The sequence below is a fragment of the Athene noctua genome, chromosome 12, assembly GCF_965140245.1.
Source record: "Athene noctua chromosome 12, bAthNoc1.hap1.1, whole genome shotgun sequence".
Lineage (NCBI taxonomy): Eukaryota > Metazoa > Chordata > Aves > Strigiformes > Strigidae > Athene > Athene noctua.
In genome coordinates, this window is record NC_134048.1 from 14,189,192 (window position 1) to 14,208,515 (window position 19,324).

The 19,324-nt window shown below is 44.9% G+C and overlaps 2 protein-coding genes across 6 annotated transcripts in view; one reads left to right on the plus strand and one right to left on the minus strand.

Moving 5' to 3' along the window:
• The first annotated feature begins 3,886 nt into the window (after positions 1-3,886).
• The window catches only part of SFXN1 (sideroflexin 1), a 47,587-nt gene continuing 32,149 nt past the window's right edge, over positions 3,887-19,324 (plus strand). For 3 of the 4 annotated variants that reach the window (XR_012634404.1, XR_012634403.1, XM_074915766.1), the window contains exon 1: positions 10,465-10,574. Coding sequence is in view for 1 of the 4 variants with exons in the window: in XM_074915766.1 (XP_074771867.1) it covers positions 10,559-10,574 (16 nt within the window). In the remaining 3 variants the exon portion in view is untranslated. Of the gene's footprint in view, positions 3,972-10,464; positions 10,575-19,324 lie in introns of those variants that run through there. The other variant, XM_074915771.1, reaches the window with a different exon arrangement.
• Positions 5,498-9,525, minus strand: DRD1 (dopamine receptor D1). 2 transcript variants are annotated; one of them, XM_074915765.1, is made up of 2 exons: positions 9,417-9,525; positions 5,498-8,696 (listed from the first exon to the last, which is right to left on the minus strand). In XM_074915765.1, the coding sequence occupies exon 2, from the start codon at positions 8,686-8,688 to the stop codon at positions 7,333-7,335; it is 1,356 nt and encodes a 451-aa protein (XP_074771866.1). In that variant the 5' UTR covers positions 8,689-8,696; positions 9,417-9,525; the 3' UTR covers positions 5,498-7,332. The 2 variants fall into 2 exon arrangements, with proteins under 2 accessions (XP_074771866.1, XP_074771864.1); XM_074915763.1 differs by lacking the exon at positions 9,417-9,525 and adding an exon at positions 8,999-9,138.

Below are 19,324 nucleotides of genomic sequence, written 5' to 3' on the forward strand. Positions count from 1 at the left end.
TTGAGAAAATTAACTCAAACTGTTTGCAAACAAATCAGGAAAAATAGGAAAATGGATTCGTTTTAGGACCTACAAAATAGATACCAACTTGGCAAGTGAATTTTTTGCTCAAAAAAAATTTCCCACTCTTCAAAAGCAGCTGTTTCCAGGGGGCTCCTTTCACTGTTGTCCCACATCCCAACGGACCGGCTGGAGGAGCTGCTGGAGCAGAGTCTGTTCAGCTGAGAACACAAATCGGTATCAAAGTCTAATGCAACCACAGAAGACCAAAGAGAATGAAATTGAATGGTACCATTTACAAATCTGAAATCATTATGGAAATAGTTACAAAAGCTTTAGAAAACTAGAAAGTGAAAAAGTACATAACAGCATCATTAAGTCTTTTTTTTATTATTATTTAAAACACCTTTTACTGAGCAATTTCAGAGCTATGTTTTTACAATTTTCTGAACGTTTTGTCTCTCGGGCACACATGCACTCCCAAACAAGCAAAGCACAACCAGCTCTTATTAACCGCTCTTTCCACACTGACAGCTGTGGCACAGCCCCTGCCAGCCGCTGCCCATTTCCAGTGTGGGACAGGTGAAATATGTTCCTGAGCCCAAGGTCACATGTGAAGGACTGCTGGCATTAAAGATCTATCAGTCCTGACAGGTTTATCCTTTTAAAAGCAGGCAATACGGGCCTGGGTCATCTTCTGTGGTCTGCTTCCATAGCAAGAAAATACATTCATTTAAGTTCAGCTCTCATAACTTCACATGGAGCTATTTTTTCTTCCAACCACACTCTGAATCTACTATTGAGCACAATGCATGTTGTATATGTGTATGTATGTTTATATGAAAGTAAAATTGTTGGTACTTACACAGAATGGCATTGAAAAGATTAGGAAAAGTAAAACCATAAAAAATTCCTTTATTCACAAAGAAAGAAAAAAAACCCACACAAACTGAGGAAAATGTCTCAGTGAATATGTAATTTTCTCTCTCTGAGTTTAAGAAAAACTTTGCAATGGTAGTTTACTTCAGTGAAACATTTGACTTCTCTGCTCACATCACTGGAAGGAGAATCTGGGAAGCAAATACTTCCCTCATACTGTGTCTTCTTTCAAGATTCCAAAACATTTCCTTGTCTTAGGAAAATGTGAAAATAACAGGAATTTAATGATCTGAAAATCAAGGGATAGGAGCAGGAAAAAGTTTTGAACAATATAATTGTTCAATGCAATTCGTAGTAAACTATTTCATTTTATTTTTAATATTTAACTTCTTTGTCAGTATTTTCAAGACAGAGATCTGATTTGAGTTTTAAAAATCTAACTCTGCAAACTGATAAGTAAATTAAAAATAAAGAAATTCATTTTGAAAATGACAAAACATTCTCGGATTATATATTCAAAGAATAGTTTTACTGTTTGTTTGGGGGTTTTTTGTTATTTGAAATATCTCACAAACAGTTCTAGTTCCATTGGGTGAAACTATTCAAACAGGAAAAAATCCAACTGATTTAAAGGGGACCTACTGACATAACAGATATGGAGGTGCAAGAAAAACAAATGTATGAGTTAGGTGGAGAAAAGCAAAGTGTAAGTTAGCTGTACAAATCCCCTACCACATACATTATTACAAATTTCATTTCTTTTTGAGTCAAATGACAGCCTGAAGCCAGACGTGCTCCTCAGCTGAGCATCTCCCAGCAGTGCTGAGCACTCCCAGGCTGGACTGAGACCAGCTGCCATCGGGGCAGTGCGGGCTGGACCCAGGCTGGACCCAGAGCCAGCCCTGGGGTGCTGCGGGGACCGAGGTGGTTGGATCTGGCCAGGGCAGGGCTGGACCTGAGCTCTTCCTTCATCAGTCTCCTCTGGCTGCCTGGGACTGTGGCGGGGGAGCTGGGGCACAGGGTTTCCCCACTGCCACCATCCCTGATGCTGCTCCCCCACAGCCAGTCCTGGTGCCCCTTTGCCACTTGCTCTTTTATGCCTCTTTCGCACCAAATCATCCATCTCACCAGGTCCACAGGTTGATGATGAATGAGGCCCAGGGTATCCCTTTGATGCCCACATTGCCTTTCTAGGTGAAACCAACCCTATCCAGAGGGACAGAAACTAAAGCAATGCTGTGGACGTCAATCATATTATTTTGGTGCCCAGGTCTGTTGTTGCTGCGCCACATGACTGTAGCCAGATTTGCAGCACCCCGCCAGCACCACCCATCACTGTTGCCCACATGCAGGTTCCGGGGAGACTTCTTCACCAAAGAACCAACAGGAACGTTCCTCCCGGAGAGGGGAAAGAACAGCCTGGCAGGACCAAAAGGGAAACACAATTGAAATAGAGAAGCAATGTCCATCAGCACAGCAAAGCCAGTAGCCTTCTCCAGAGTTTTTCCTAGAAATAGCATAAAAACAGGCACGGCAGAAAATTGCCATTTCATTCTGACCATGACTGTAAAGAGAACCAACATGAAAATAGCCATCAGATACTTGATTCACAGGTCCAGCCTCAAAACTACATTTGTAGAAACATGCTTCTAGTGGTGCTTTGGGAAGAGCTGTGTCTGGCTGGGGAGGGCTGCAGGGTCAGCAGCACAGGGCTCTGCAGATCTGCCTGATAAGGCTGGTGTTCACAGGTGCATCCCTGACTTTGAGATCTGGCGTGGAGAAGGAGCACCACCGTGCACACCCGGCAGCCGTGGGGCTTGAGGAGGCAGCCGGACAGCCCAGACCCACTCACAAAGTGGAGATCAACTCCAGCCTGATCTGAGGCTCGTGGTGGGGGCCCAACACTCACTTCAGCCCATCTCTACTGCGACAGAACAGTGCAAGAACATTTTACATTATGTGTTTCAATCTCTTAAAAGTTAAGAAACAGATACCATTGTTTTCCCTATTCTCTAAGTTACATTCGCTGTGTGGCCACAGAAGTGGTATCACTAGGAACATATTTTACTATCGTTATATCAAAACCCCAAAATATTTACTGGAATAATCTGTCTCTCAAGATACTAATCAAAGCAGGTTTTTGACATTTCAATCAGATTTGGGTGCTTCTGAAAACCATTGATTCAAAAAAATCCAGAACTGGCTCCCAATAACTGTGTTATTAAAACTGCACATCAGCAAAGGCATTTACTCTTTTATCCTCTATCTTTTGTACGCTTTGTTAAGTTCGAAACCCAAATCAGCATAAAATGCCTGCCAAGGGAAGGGAGAAATTTATTCAGATTTAATCTAGTGATTATGGTTCTTTCATTGCAAACAGCTCCTTCATCAAGGCTATCAGGTGAATTATTAACCTCTTCCATCCACAAATAGAAAAATGCCTTCAGTCACAAGGAAGCAATGCCAAAAAAAGGTTACACAGGTTATGTGCGGGCACATCGGAAAGGCGCACAGCAAGGCTTGTTCTGCAGAGGGAAACACTGCTTGTGGGGGGCAAGGGAGGCAGAAAGTGCCTGATGCCCCGTGAGGTTGACAAGGTGGCTGTCCTGGTGGGAGCAGTGACATCCTGGTGTCCTGGCACCTCTGCCTCCATATCGCAACACATGTCGAGAAAAATGTTCCTGGGAAGTGTTTCACCAAAGTGGCTGTTATCTCAAACATGACGTTATTGCAAATGAACTTCTGCTGCTCTCATCTTCCAGCACAGCAGAGAGGCTGCTGCTGCTTGCTAGCACAGAGCAGTAAGCACTCCTCGCAGGTTACTCACAGGGTTACTCCAGCCAGACCTCACCAGTTAACTCCCTGCTATCAGCATGGGTCTGGCATGTCTCCAGCCCCTGGGGTGCACCCTGACATTAGTGTGACCAGTACTTTCAGCAGACCACTGGTTTCGAGCAGCTGCGGACCAGGCATAGAACAGGTAATACAGCTTCTGAGCAATTAATTCAGCACATAAATAGAGTAGCAGTTGGCGGGTGCATGATGCTGTCCCTTCTAGTCCTCCCTGACACTGGTCTCCAGGCTCTGAACAGGTAAGAGAGACATTTTGTGTCCAGGATGTGGGAAGAGGATTCATGGCTGTGCTGGGAGCAGAGCGGGGGGGGGGGGGGGGGGGGGGGGGGGCAGCAGTTTAATTTGGACTTTCTCCCAAGGAAAGGATTACTGGGGCCAACAAGCCAAACAAATGGCTCTGGCAGCAGTGGGAGGAAAGGCAGAGAGACCAGGTAGAGAAGCCTGTGTTGGGAAGGCTGGAAAATGAAGGGCTACGTGGGGTACATCAGTAAATTAGGATCAAGGTGAATGCATGGTATTCTAAAATATATGTAAGGGAAAGGAGTCAGAAGCAAAAATTAAATAGACTGAGACATAAAACAATAAACTGAACTCATCAGAGTGTCTCCCCTGCCCTGCCTTTAGCAGGGTGCCTATCACACCGAAGGGAAGAACCCAGCAGCAATAGCAGGTAGCGCTTCACCGACCTCCGCAGTGCCCCTCTGAAACTCAGATCCGTCTGCAGGGAGGAAGGACCTGGGACACACTAGAGCAACCATTTGTTTCAGAATACAAGTCAACCCAATATAAACTAGTACAGAAACAGCATCTTTCTTTACATTATCTCCTTAAATCATGTTTTATATTTTTCTATTATATCAGACTGCTGAGAGTTTTGAGCGTAAAAGCTCTTGAAGTCAGATGCATTTGACCACAGAACTTTTATCTTTGGCCTGTGTGCTTTTTAAAAAGTAAAATAATTCCTCAAAGGTACAAAAAAAAAAAACAAAACCAAACTGGCATCAGCACCATGCAAGGAAATTGTACCCAAGGAGCTAAGAAAGCCTGGAGGCAGACATGGCATCCTGCCTGCTGTCAGACCCGCTGCAGTCACTGACCGAGGGAAGTGAGCACTGGAGGGGGAGCTGGACATCACCACAGCCCCTGCCCCAGCTCAGATCCCAGCTGCTGAATGGGTCACGCTGGTAACGCTTGAGGCAAAGTGACCACATTTGTTTGTTTCTTCATTTCAAAATGAATCTGCTGACAGAGGCAAAAACAAAGCAGAGGGCTACCATGAACAGAGGGACACTGCTGTACCTCAGCTGCACCCACCGTCACCTCGCTTCTGAAACAATTCATTGCGTTCAAAAAAATAAGACAATAGCAGTGGGGCTGTATCAGGCTTTGAAATGTACTGCACAGCTTGGGGGGAAAAAAAAAAAAAAAGGGAAGAAAAAAAAGTGACAATAAAAGCATGCTATAAACCAAGTTCACTACTCTGTTACACCAGGGCAAAAAAATCACTGAAATAAGAGACACCAGTATGTCGAGCTTTACACATTTTAACTAGTCACCATTAAAGCAGAGTGTGGTTGTTTCCAAACTGTATTTACTACTTTCAAATCCTAGTTTAGAGCAAGGGCTCAGAGGTCTCTCACTAGAGAGGACTTTCTCCTGCTTCTAATAAAAATTCCCATTTGGTGGGATCCCAAATAAGGGCAAATGGAAAAAGAGGAACTGTCCTTGCCTTTAACGCGATCAATACAACTGCTGAAAACGAGCATGTATTTAATAAATGCAATGTAGATTGCTTTATTTGACCTTCTGTTCACAAAATAATTTTATTATATGTATGAAAGCAGCATACAGGCAATAAAATTATGAAAACATTCACAATACATAAATACACAGACCTGATGCAGGATGTATATAGTTCATTAGACTTTAAATCTTTTTCCTCTCAGTTCTCTTTTCCTGACAACACTTTTTTTTTTTTTTTAATATATGTTATGAAAAAGTTGCTCCAAAGGGTTTTTTCTCCCATTCAGAAAACAAATAGCTTGCTTTGAACGCTGCTGAATATTAACACCCAGTGTTCCTGTTGCTAATGTTCACTGATTGCTTTTGGCGTTACAAAGGGAAAGCCGCAGGGAAAGACAATGAAGGAGTAGCAGGCTTTTTGGATTAAACACTGGCAACTTTTTTGGAGCTCACAGGACGTTTTTGAGGTGGGGGCTGCAGTTCCATCCATTATTTAGAAATGTCTTAATCCAAAATGTTAATGAGGCACTATTCCGTATTGAATGGACTATCGGCATGGTAATTACTAAAATGTAATGTCCTCCTAGTTTCCAAAGTAAAGCACTAGGTACCTCACTTTTTAATTCTGACCATGATACAGTAGCAGACAGACAGAATGATCCTGGCGGTACTGCAATAATACAGATGATAACGAGGTTTGGCATTTTTACTACCGTTATAACCAATTGTGTTTGTTCAGAAAAGATATCCAAGACCTGAAATAAGAAAAGTCTGAGAAAGCTCTTTATCTTACATAAATACAAAACATTATGTACTAAGAATTGTTATCTAAGAAGCTTTTCTTCTCAAACTGGATTCTTCTTAAGGTTGTAGTCATATTTAAGGTATTTACAGATCCACAAACTTGACATTCTAGCAAAGTCTTTGTAACATGAAACTTTTAAAAATAAATAGCAGCAATTTCTTTTATTTCTATAAGGGAAGAGAACTCACAACTCAGTCAACGCTGGTCCTATCTTTTGAAAGAAACCCCACTTTAAAAAAAAAAGCCCACAAGCAAACAAACTCCACACAGCATCAGTTTTGTTGATTCCTGCATCTCTTGCTGAGCTTCTTAACATTCCTACATTCCCCTCACCAGCTCTCCAGACTATCAGAGCTTGTAATAAAGTGCTGACTGGTTGACTGGTCAAAATGCAGTTATGACACTCAAAAAATATCCCATTATTTAGACATCTTAAATAACATAAATAAAGCTAGATCTGTTGTAACATATGAAAAATATCAATTTAAAACAATAAATAAATAAAACCAGTATCAACATATTACCTCCCAAAGCTTTAAAAATAACCATTCTCATTATAAGGCTCAATTATTTGTCAGAAATAATTTTAAGAAGGCATCTACCTACCTTTACAATTCCTCAGTCTTTAATTAGGACCTGTTAACACCCACTATCACAAGACACAGCAATCTTTTAACTTCTAGTAAACATTAAATACTTAACATTTATCTTTTGCCTCATTTTAAGCTAGAAATTGGTTCCTCTGTGTAGAGAAGAAGCAGTATTTTCTTTGTCACTGCACTGTATCTAAATTCATATATTTTCCTCAGCATGAACAGTACAGTTTAACATCCTTTTTTACAACCAATTTTCAGTATCTTTTTCAGTTTATTGTTTAAAATGCTAAATTTGCTTTGAATGCCAGGAAAATTAATTCTGGGCTTGGTGTAAATGTGTATTTCTCCCTAGAACTTAGTTTCTTACCAAAAAATCTTGTATATCTTTTTTTTTTTTCTTTTTTTAAAGATTATTACAATACACACTATTATGTCCTGCTGGGTAAACCTTGCTGTTCAGGTTTTATGCTGCCCATTTTGTGTAATGGGATTGATCTTTTCCAAAGAAACATCAGCTTCATAATCCAAGATACCCGACAGTGCTGGAGACATTTTCTCCAAGGTCTTAGATAGTTCACCCTCTTCTTCTTTTTTGAGAGGTTCTTCTTCCGGACAGATAATTGCATGTGGAATCAGATAAACCAGATTAGACTCTTTGGGGCTGGACCCCTTAGGCTCGTGTTGGCTCGAAAAAACAACCGCTCCATTATTATTAATACTAACAGTCTCTATAGCATTGCTGGACATAGGGCAAAGCCTGTAGCATCCTAGCAGGGTCGAAAATGCCTTCCGGAAATCAGCATTGAAGGCATAAATGATAGGGTTGAGGGAAGAATTAGCCCATCCAAACCAAACAAAAACATCAAAGGTGGTGGAATTAATACAGAAAGCTTCTGCTCCCTTGGACGGTTGAGTAGGCTCGCAGAAGGGAATCATGCAGTTCAATACAAAAAAGGGCAACCAGCAGCACACAAACACCCCCATGATCACCGACAAAGTCTTTAAAACCTTTGTTTCCCTTTTGAAGGACATTTTGAAGTTGCTCTCAGGTTGCTGGCAGTCCATACTGCTCCTGTTGCCGCTTGTGTTCTGGCAGTTCTTGGCGTGCACTGCTGCTCTCTCCAAAGCTGAGATGCGCCGTATTTGCTTCTGAGCAATCCGGTATATCCTCGTGTAAGTTACTATCATGATGGCCACAGGTATATAGAAGCTAATTAGAGAAGAGGAGATGGCATACATCCTGTTTAGGCTAGAATCACAGTTGTCCATGCTTATACCTTGTAAACTGGCATTTAGGTCCAAAAAGCTTGTGGTTGTAGCCTTGTGCCAGTTCAGCTGCACTGGGATGAAGGAAATCAACACGGATAAAGTCCACGCCACGCTGATCATGATGAAGGCTGCCTTGGGGGTCATTTTCCTCTCGTACCTAAATGGGCTGGAGATGGCCCAGTATCTGTCCACACTAATGACACAGAGATTTAAGATGGAAGCTGTTGAGCACATAATATCAAAGGCCACCCAGATGTTGCAAAACGAACCAAAAGGCCAGAAACCAGCGATTTCAGCCACAGCTTTCCAAGGCATGACCAAAACTGCCACTAAGAGATCTGACACGGCCAAGGAGATGACAAAGAAGTTGGTCACCTTTGACCTGAGGTGGCGAAACCTAATGACAGCTGCACAGACCAGTGTGTTTCCCAGCAGCGTGGAGAGGATCAGCAGTGAGAGGAAGCAGCCCGTGAGGATCCGAAAGGAAGAGTCCCTTTCCACCAGCAACCCTTCCCCGTCCATAGTGGTGTCGTTCCAAGTCATAGTTTCTCCTGAGGGAAAATCAGATCACGATTTTCATGACGACATCAGCTCCTTTGCTTGCAGAGATCAGAGACATCAAATGTCCATTAATTACTCATCACCAAACAGACCAAAGGTCCTTTCTTATGGTCCCTTCGCCCCCATATGGACTTCACCCACTTTGAATCATCCTGAACAACACTGAAAGCTCTATGAGCAGGAATTGAAAATGCACACATACAGTCCACCCTACAGACTGTTTTTTTAAGCAATCCCTTCAGAAACACACTGCACCACCCCAGCATGAAGTAGCCTAATTCAGACAGCTCACCTGCAAATGTTCTGCTGCTGTCCTCTGCATAGATACCCCACAGAGAGGAAAGCAATCACTTTTCCATGCTTGCATGTATTCCCACTTAAACAGGCTATTGATCGAGTGTTTCCAGCGTCCATTGCACTAGCCTTTCATATTTACTGAAGCATACTACACCAGGTACTTTTTCTCTAGCTTCCTCAGTGTCTCAATGGTGAAACACTCCATCCTTCCTCCTTGGTACACTCCTGTTACAAAATGCATCAGTTCTCTGTTCTCTGGGCAGTGTCAGAAAGCAAATCTTCACTTTGTTTCAAACTGGTTTACACTTCCAAAACAAAGAAAATAAACATACACTAGGTGTGTTTTAAAGGTTTTCAGTAAGAAGTCGCTCAGGTTATTTAGTTTTATTTAAATCAGAAATGCTGACTCCTACCTTTCACCTCTGATTCTCTGTTTGCTCTGGGATGCAGGGCCGTTTCTCCTCCTCTTTTAGTTTTGGAATTGCATAGCAAATCTTATATACACAACCAACACAGAAACACTGCATTGCATCGGGTGTGTTTTCTTTCCCTGAAAGTGCAAATTGGCAGGGGAGAAGTAAAGACAGGAGCCGGCAGAGTTAGACCATCAGGAGTTAGTTTTCGAGGGAGCAGCAGGTCTGTGTTGTCGGACCGTGCGTGACGGACCCCACCAGCGTGTGCCCAGCTACCTCCATCCCATGGCCCCTGCTGATCACTCTGCAAACTTTGTCGGCCAGGTCAGTCCCAGTCGCACTTTGTACATCCCGTTGAAGCGGCACATCAGGGCAAATCATCCCAGGCAAAAGGCACGGTATTCCCAACACTGGCAAGAGCCGAGTACCAGTCCTTTCTTCAGTCGTTGACTGGGAGGAGAAAGAAGGACGAGAGGAGGAGAAGGACCTGAGTGGCCTCCCCTCAGCCACGACGCGGGGTGCCACGACGGGGGGTCCTCTTCCAGCGGGGCCAAGTCGCTTTAACACTCTGCTGCCAAGTTATAGCTCTCCGTAACTACCCCGGAATAATCCCACCTCCCGCTCAGCGGGGCTGCTCTCCAGGGATCGGGTCCAGCTTTTACCATGCTCTTTCCCCTCTCAGAAAAGCGCAGGCGGAGGCAGCTCCTCACGCTCTCCCGCAGCCCGCCCCGGGCCGCGCATCTCCGGCGCCGGCGGGTCCCGGCGGCAGAGGCTTCCTTCTGCCCGGGGCTGGGCTCGGCAGCATCGCCCCTCCAGGAAAGGTCTGCCTGCCCGGAGCCTCCTTCCTAAAGGATTAAGACAAGGGAAAGACAGGCATGGAGGGCAACAAGCAACGCCCCTTCGCCTCCTCTTAACACCTTCGATCGGGCGCAGCTTCTCCCGGGCAGCTTCTCCCCGGTTTTTTTTCCGTCCTGGGGAATAACGTCCCTGCCAGTCAGGCAGCCGGGGCGAGAGGCAAAGCCGGGCTCCTGGAGCGGCTGTGCTGGAGCTTAGCGCAAACGGGATTACTTTGCCCCGTGCCGAGGTGCGGGACGCCCGGGGCGCTGCGCGATGCCTCGGCGCTGCGAGCCGCCCGGGTTCCAATGACTGATGCGGAAAGTAAGTACCGGCACCTAACTCCGGGCTGGGCGATGCTCAGGAGGCGGGCTGCCGGCCCGGGCACCCCCGGCTTCCCCGACCCCCAGGGGAGGGAGCAGGGCACGCTCAGGGGCGGGGGGTGGGGAGCGGCTGGGACCCGCTCCCGCGCAGCGGGGACGGGGCGGCGAGCGCGGCGGTACTCACCGGCACGGCGGGGAGGGCCGGGGCTGGCGGCGGGCTGGGGCCAGGGCAGCGCACCGCTCCGCGCCGCCTCTCCGCCGCCCGGCGCAGCCGCGGCCGCCGGGCTCCCTCTCCTGGGCGGCCGCGGCCCCGCGCCCCACCGCGCCGCCCCGCAGGAGGCGGCCGCCAGCCCCGCCGGGCGCGGTGCAGCCCCTGGGGCAGGGCCGCGCCGGGAGGCTCCGCGCCCCCCCCCGCCTCCCTGTCCCGGGCCGAGCCACCGCCGGACCGGCTTAAACCTCCGGCTTCCTACCACAGGGCGAGCGCATCGCCAGCCCGGCGCGCCCGGGGCACGGGGCGGCGGCAGCCCAAGGCTCACCCCAAGGCCGGGCCCACCCCAAGGCCGGGCTCACCCCAAGGCCAGGCTCACAGAGGGGTGCAGCTGCCGGAGGACCCGCACCCTGACTGGCTTGTTTAGGCGAGGGGACAGCAGAGGAACAAACAAACCGGCTTCCGACCCGGCGGAGCCTCGGAGCGGGCACCCCCGGTGGCAGATGCGGAGTTTCGTGTCGGCAGAGGAAAGAAACACAGAGCGAGGAACTGCCGTCCTTGCGCGCAAAAACCCGCCACTCTCTTCAAACAGTGTTCTCTGCTTTGCAAAAAGCCTTCCGGCTCGGTAGTAAGCACCAAAACCAGAGCGGTTATGTCGCGAACCCTTTCTTTCTCCAGAAGGGTTTTTTTCTTTCTTACCTTAGCTGCAACAGGCAAAGAAAGATGAACACGCTGATTTGCAAGTTGCTACTTTTGCATAAGAATCATACTATTAAAAAAAAAAAAAATCGGAAAATTAAGATAAAAGACATCACAGGGAGGTTAAAAATCTCCTAGAAGAACAAATAAGCTCACAAAGTTATCAAGATAAATTTCGTGGGGTTCAGCATCAGTGAAGTTGGTTTTGTGCCATCTATAATTATTCATAATGTCAGTTAAAGCAGATACAGTGCTAAGCTAACCTTGACTAGCTAAAACATTTTTCTTTTTCTCCTCTCTTTCTCTTTTTTTTCTTTTTAACTGATTCTCAGCGAGTTCTTATTCCCCCCTTCTTATTATCCCATCCTTTAATCATCATCCATCCCCACAGGAGGGTGAAAATAGGCAAGAAAATTAATTCTGTGATGTTTGGTAATAGATACCTCTAATGAAATTCACTGAGTTTTCTTTTTTTATTTGCAAGATATATTTTTTTCTCCTGTTCTTAAAGCACAACACAGGTGAGGTTTACTGCGTGATACTTACCTTCTGAAATTGTAGCACACTCCTGTTTTTCAGTAGAAACCCTAGGCTGAGGGAAACATTGCCTGCTTAAGAAGTCAGTGAGCACATTTGATTTTATTTGTAACAACTTCCAGAGGCTCCTCCAAAATGGCTTTCTACTGCAGCCGTCCTGGATTATTCCAGGGGAAATCACAACTCCAGAATATACAAACAGCACAGTTTTCAAGGCATACTGTAGAGAAATGCTGAGGTACACATTTGCAGAGAAGAGAGCAGTGTGCTCTCTCAATCATCTGCTTATCAGATCATGGAGCAGACTCTTTTTTTGTTCATTCTTGATAGGGAGTAGCCTTTCCTGAGGAAGAGGATGAATTCACTGTGGGAAGAATCTAATGCTGCTCATATGGTGAGGGTTTAAAACTTCCATTTGAATCTGACATTTTAGAAATCCTTTTAGCTTCCTACTCACAGCAGCCTACAAGAATCTCACAATTCTTATTTGTTTGGCAATTCAAATACCTGTCCAGAAGCCAGAGCCTCCCTCCTGTCTCATCTCTAAGTCTTTGTGATCAGTTCAGGGATGGCAAAGAGGTCTGGCTCAGCCAAGACTGTACTAGTGGAGCAAAGCCCCTTCAACGGCTACGCAGGTTTTAACCAGCATTTCATGCAGGGCACCCTGCTGTACTCATTTGTCACTTCAGCTAATTTGTAAGCTTTTAAAACTTTCATGACTTAATAGTCATACCCAGGTGAGAAGCAAAAGTGAAATCCATTAAACTCCTATTCTTATTTAAGTAAATTTAGTGATGGGATTAGGCAGCCGATTGACATGACTCTGGGAGCCAGTTATACAAAGTACAGAGTGAATTTTCCTTTTGTTGTTCTCTGGCTAACCTGCCTCCAGCCAGTGCGAGAAGGATCAGCTCCCGTCCAGGTCGGGACTTGCTTAAAACTGTCATCAATAGGACGACGGTGCAGGTGTTTCTTGGAGATTGGGAAGGAAGCACAGAGCTTGTTTAATTCTCCCTGGGTACCCACATAAACCAGCTGCTTAATTTTATTTCATGCTTTTCAATCACTATCGACTGATGCTGAAATTAAAGCAATGCCCAGCAAAGGAAAGCTTTTGTGTCTCTGTTACCACCCTGTGAGGCACCTGCTCCTCCCAGGAAACTCTGGTTGGAGAAAGGCCTATTTGGTCCATATGAAGATTTTAAAATATAAATACTGAGTAGCACCTTGAGCCAAATGATCTTCATCTGAACAGTAATTATCTACTGGAAGACCAAGACAGAGTTGAACAAAGTCCAGATCTTGCACTGAGAGATAAACATGCTTTAATCTACAAAACAGTGCACATACTAGAGCTGGAGGAAAGCAGCTTAATTTTCAAAATAATATTACAGTACATGGATATACATTGTACTCACATCACTCCTGGGATGACTTCTTGAGTCTGTATGCATGGGGTTTATTAAACATGAAATCAGCCGAAGCATGCTAGCCAAAATAATGTCTAAAAGAGCTGTCAGGTTTCTAAATAACTGGTTATACTAATCAGGCAAGATAACTTTAACCTCAATGTAACCTTCTCGGAAAAATAAAGCGTTCCTGGAAATCAAACAACAGCTATGAAAGATCAGTGAAGCACACTGGTTAAACTGATATTATCATGTTGGGCATTCCACAGAGAAAACCACGGTAGTGAGTACAAAGCACAGAGCAGAGAATAGCAGCAGAAAAAACTATTTGCTGCTTAAAAAAAAAAATCTCCAAGGATCTCAAGCTCATTCTTGAATGATAAAGATCCACCAGCAGAGAGAAAGGATCAGTGAGAGAAATTATTTCTAGTCCCCAAACAGTGACAACAAGAGGCCTAAATATTCAGTATTGAGTGTGGGTGCTTTTTTTTTTTTGACTGTAGAGCATATCCATCTGCAGCTGTACCTTAGAGTCATGGGGATTCAGTAGGACTGATCTCAAAAAGCACATCCATGCCCTATTTCCAATGGCAACCAGTACACAAAGCATCCCTGGGTATCAGGTCACTGGTGAAGTACGTGCAGAAGTCTGGACACTGACAGGGAAAAGGTAAAAAGCCTAAACAGAAACACCATGTGTAAAAGTCTGAATTTAAATTACTTGTTTGAAGCAGCTAATTCAGACAGCAGCAGGGCTGGACACAAAGGGTAATGCAAGAAGGGTAAATGGGAAGGATTTGTTGGGCAGTGCTACTGGTTCCCGGGATCTGGAGCTCATGCACTGGCTGTGGGGTGCTCAGGAGACAGGACCAGACACTGCTGCCCCTCTGGCATCTCCCCTCCCTGGTACACTGATGCTCAAAGGTTGCCCCAGTCCCAGCTGCGAGAGCCCACCTCCATCCCCGGGCCACAGTAGAGAAAGCCTGTAGAAAGGATTTTGGCTCTGTGGGCGATCAGGCAGCAGCCCCATGTCTGCAGGGTTCTGCACACACAACCTTAAGGAGTGGTGAAAAATCATAATTTGGTTGTTCCCCTCCCATCCCTGCTCCTGCTCAGAGCCCGTTCAGGTTTTGTTCCCCCTTTGCTCTCTCACCAGAATCCCTCTCTACGTTTGCAGTCCGAACCCAGAGCGAAGCTGGTTGGTTTCAGCTGTAACCCCCCAGATTTTACAGCAAAATGGCTCTTTTGGAGAGAAGTGCAAGACAGGAAAGAAGGAAACACCAAACCTGTGGCCAGGGATCCGAGCAGAAGCTGTCATCTAAACAGTCCCCAGCCTCCTGCCACGCAGGAGCCATGGTAATTTAAGCTCGGTGTGATGCTGCCAATAACCGTGTTATTTAATCAACAGAGCTTGTGCAGTGACTTTTTATGGGGTTTTTCCAGTTCCACCCCCTCACTCCCACAGAAGCAGAGAAAGAAAAGTCTTCCACAATGAACACTTGGAGTGACCCTCCCTCTCACAGCTCAGCCTGCTCCGTCAAACCAAAGGCCATTAGTGGATCTGAAATCACCCTGGAAATCGCTCAATCAGGGAAGCCTAAGATTTCCCCCTTCTCTTTCTGGGATTTCCATCTGCCACATATGGGGTAGGAGAGGAATTACTGCCCTGCCAACACTTCCCTCCAGAGTGGGTAGAGAGCCAAACTGCAAAGGATAATGAGAATAAATTAGAACTGAGAGGAGAGGAGAGCTCTAAGGAAAAAAAAAAAAAAACGCTTCCTCTGACTGCTTCGTCCCTGTGGCACGACAGAACAGTGCCAGGAAATCCACAGCAAAGCAATAAGACTCTTTCTTTAAAACCTAGTCTAACCCAACAAATACAAAATACTTCAAAATTTCTGAACATTTCACTGACAAATGTAGACACTCAATGTACTGCTGAATTTTATTTTATATATATATTATATAATTATATTATTTATATTATTCCATGTATATAAAAACCCTACACAGCTGATCACTGACGACCTACTATATGAAATAGCACATAAAATAGTAAGTCAACACAAAAATACAGACTGGGCCATTGCCTCCCAATTTATGCTTTATTTACATATGCATAATTTTTTTTAATACTGTAGGGCTTGCATTTTTTCTTTCATTCCACATTGGATGGACATTTTAGGCCCTCAGAAAAAATTGGAGTTGAATATATGAATCAAAAGAAAAGTCACGGAAAAAATGACAGCACTTTCAATGTTAAAGATGTCTTTGACATATTAATTAGTATCTCAGAAATTAAATAAAGCCAGTAATACAGAATGAATCATTAGAATGAAATCAATCTGAGAAATAATTAATTCTGAGTGGATGGATAAAAAGAATACAAATAGATATATTAGCAGCAAAACTCCTCACAGATGAGTGCTACAGTGATTTCTAGCAAGAGTGGATGAAACTGCAGATGATTTTCTTAGCAGATGGCTTGGTAGGTGGCACTCTCCCCTCCTAAACTGGTGTTACAGACTTACTCCTGAGCTGCGTGCCAGCATGAAATGGATGCTTCCCCATATTCCAGCCCAGCACCTGATTGATGGATGGAGAGGAACTTCTACCAGCAGATTTTTGTGGTTTTCTGGTGCAGGACATGTGACAATGAAGAGTGTACTCGGTACCTGCAGGAGGCCATTGCCTCTAAGGGTTAGTGGAGCAAGTGAGCAGTAGCTTGCACTACAGTTGATTATTAAGTCCACATTGTTGCACATCCAGTATGGTCAGGATCCAGAGCCCTGCTATCATCAGGCTACAAATCCTTGAATTAAAGATAATTAAACTAATACTTACCAAAAACATCGAAGCTGTTACTGCACAAAGCATCACTTGCTCATAGTGAAGACTGACAGAAACATTTCACACCGGTGCTGCAGGGAGTCACAGGAGCGGGCAGCTCTGCCAGGGACACCCAGCCTGGGCTCTCTGCAAGGGGGGCAGCCCCACCGTGCCCACACAGTAGCGCAGCAGGTCCGGCTACAACTGATAGGGTCAACCAGCAGTCTAGCAACGTCCAGACCACTCCAGATGTCCCAGTCCTGGAGCTCTGCTGTCTCAAGCAGCATTTTCCCCTCTGCAGCTCCCCAGACAGTCCTGCTGCCATTGTGATGTTGCAGCTGTATCAAGCCAGAGTCTCACCTTCAGGTTCTGGGATTAAATTGTTCTTGGAGGCAAGATGCTAGTTGTGAAAGTCCTTTCCAAATCACCCAGTCTGGGCTTGATGGCAGTCAGAAACGTAAGTTAAAGTTAAAACACTAGAACGATATTCCAAACAAGAATCCACACAAAGGTCTAAACTTTGGGCTGCTTCACTCCTCCTGCCCCAATTTTCATTTGAACTTTTGAAAAAAGCAGGGATCTGACTGTACTACTCCAAACTATGATACAAACCTAAATTCACTTTCATCCTAGCTCATCTGGATCTGTTCTCCTGTTCCAGCCTCTGTGCCTGTTTCACCACATCAGGCAGGACTGTTTCATCCCAGCCACACAGGCAACACGTCCCTCTTTGCAGCCTGCCTTGATGCCCTTGGCTTGTCCCTGCCCTGTGTTGCTGTGACAGTCTCTAACAGATAGTACTCTCTCAGGCTGGAAATGTTCCCTGAGTTTCATCATTCACTTGTCAAAATCCGTCTCAAGGTCAGGGGCCTTCCAAGTCATCAAGTTCCCCGTGATCCCTTCCCATAAAGCTCAGCTGCCCAGAGCTGGGCTTGGTGCATGTTAGGGCTCAGCTCCACCAACACAGGTGTTCAGTGTCTCTTCTTCAGTCCATCAAACTTACCCTCTCCATTTAGGAGACATTAAAATTAGGGATGTCTTATAGGTACAAGTTACACTTCAGGAAAGGCTATGGGATCTCATCCTATCTACTTTCTATCTTCACTTTCTTCCCCAGTCTTTACAGATTTTCTCCTCTGCTTTTCTCAGCATTACTTTCTAAGAGCTTCCCCCAGGTCTTTAGGAACTACATGATGTACAGCTCGACCAGGATTTTTCCACTGACTTTCTTGCAGTATTCTACATCTTCTTAGGAATTGCCTTTCTAGGATTTTCCTCTGAGAATGTCCCCTCCAGCTTTCTAGGAATTACCACCCAGCTTTCAGGAGATTTCATATTGCTTTCTAGGAAACCTTTCCATTGCTTTGCAAGTATTTCTTTCACCTTACTAGGAATTTACATTTGCTTTCTAGGAATTTCCAGCTGCTCTTTAGAAATCCCTCATGCTCTTCTAGAAATTTCCCTGATGCTCTCTAGTAAGTGTGTACTATTTATAGGAATTCCCTTCTGCTTTCTAGGAGTTCCCTTCTGCTCTTTAGAAATCTCCCACAGCTTTCTAGGAACTGTTGATTTTTTTCTAGGATTCCTCCATTGCTTTACAGCAATTTCTCCTTGTTCCATAAGAAATTCCCTCCAGCCTTCTAGCAGTTTGTAGCCAATTTTCTCAGAATTCACATTTTGCTTTCCCAGAGACACACACCCCCCCCCCCCCCAGCTGTCTAGGAATTCAATACTGCTGTCTAAGATTTTCCCATAATTTTCCAGGAGTTCCCTGTAGTCTTCTAAGAATTTCCCATGCTTTTCTAGATATTTTCCATAATTTTCTAGGAAAAAAATTTCCTGCTCTTTAGGCATTTCTATTGGCTTTCCGGGTATATCTATCATGCGGTGGCATGGTGTCAAGTGCTGTTCCATGCTGTTTGTGCTGCTGTATGCTATTGCATGTTGTGGCCTGTTGTATGCTATTCTGAGTTGTCCTGAGGCATCTTGTTTTGTCATATGTTGTGCTGCCACATCTCATTCTCACCTGTTTGCTTGTATTGCCGCATGCCTTCCCATGTTGTTGTGGCATACTCTTGTGTGTCATCTTCTGCTTCTGCATGCTGTCAGAGGTCATCAAGCGCCATCCCATCTTGCTGCAGGAACAAACATTTGAGAGTGCATAGTTTTAATTGCTATTTTTGAAAGCCATTGGAAAGACTCAGGAGGTGAAATTATTAGGAGTCACTGATATCTGGTCCCTAGAGGATGATGAAAAAAATGTCAGGCCTGGTTGAAGCTGTTTTGAGACACTGTGACTGTTCCCTGTGCCCTACGTGGTGGTGCTATACCTGCTCTTGCCCCCATGCTACATCCATTGCTGCATATTGACAGCCCAGATCAGTCTGACTAGTCAAGGGTCTTGCTGCTGACAGCAGTTGGCACAGATGCCTCAGGGCAAGAATGATCCCACAAGAGACATTTATAAAACAGCCACATCATATCTTCTTAATCCCCTTGAAAGGCATGTTATCCCCTTAAACATAGCTTTATGTCCTTTCTAAATACAGATTGGCTTTTCATGTTCATTCCCTTCCAGTCTTATCTGGTATAACTATGCATCTAAATAAATAGGAAAACTGGGTATGGATGAGTTTACCTTGGCACAGTATAGCATGAGTAAACTAAAATTTGGTTCAAATATTGCAGATGGAGCCAAAACCTTTAACGGATTTTGCAAGCAATCCTCTATCAGCTTATATAAGGGTTTCATTACAGTTTGTATTGCCAAAAAGTGAAGTGTAACTTGTCTGTTTGACCAAATTTCCCTTGATAATAGTTTATTCATTGTTATCTGAGACTGGGAAAACAGGGTGGTGGTCTCCGATACACTGACATAGACTCTCAGAAGTCCCTAACTTATTTACAGAAATCATCGTTGATTCTGTGGACATTTCTCAGGCTGTACTGACGTCCCTTCCAGTCTGGGGTTTGGATTTTCTACATAAAATTTATGTACAGCAGGTCAGTAGACCATAGGAAATGCTGTATATACATGGCTCACCTCACCCGATATTCCGCTCCTGATAG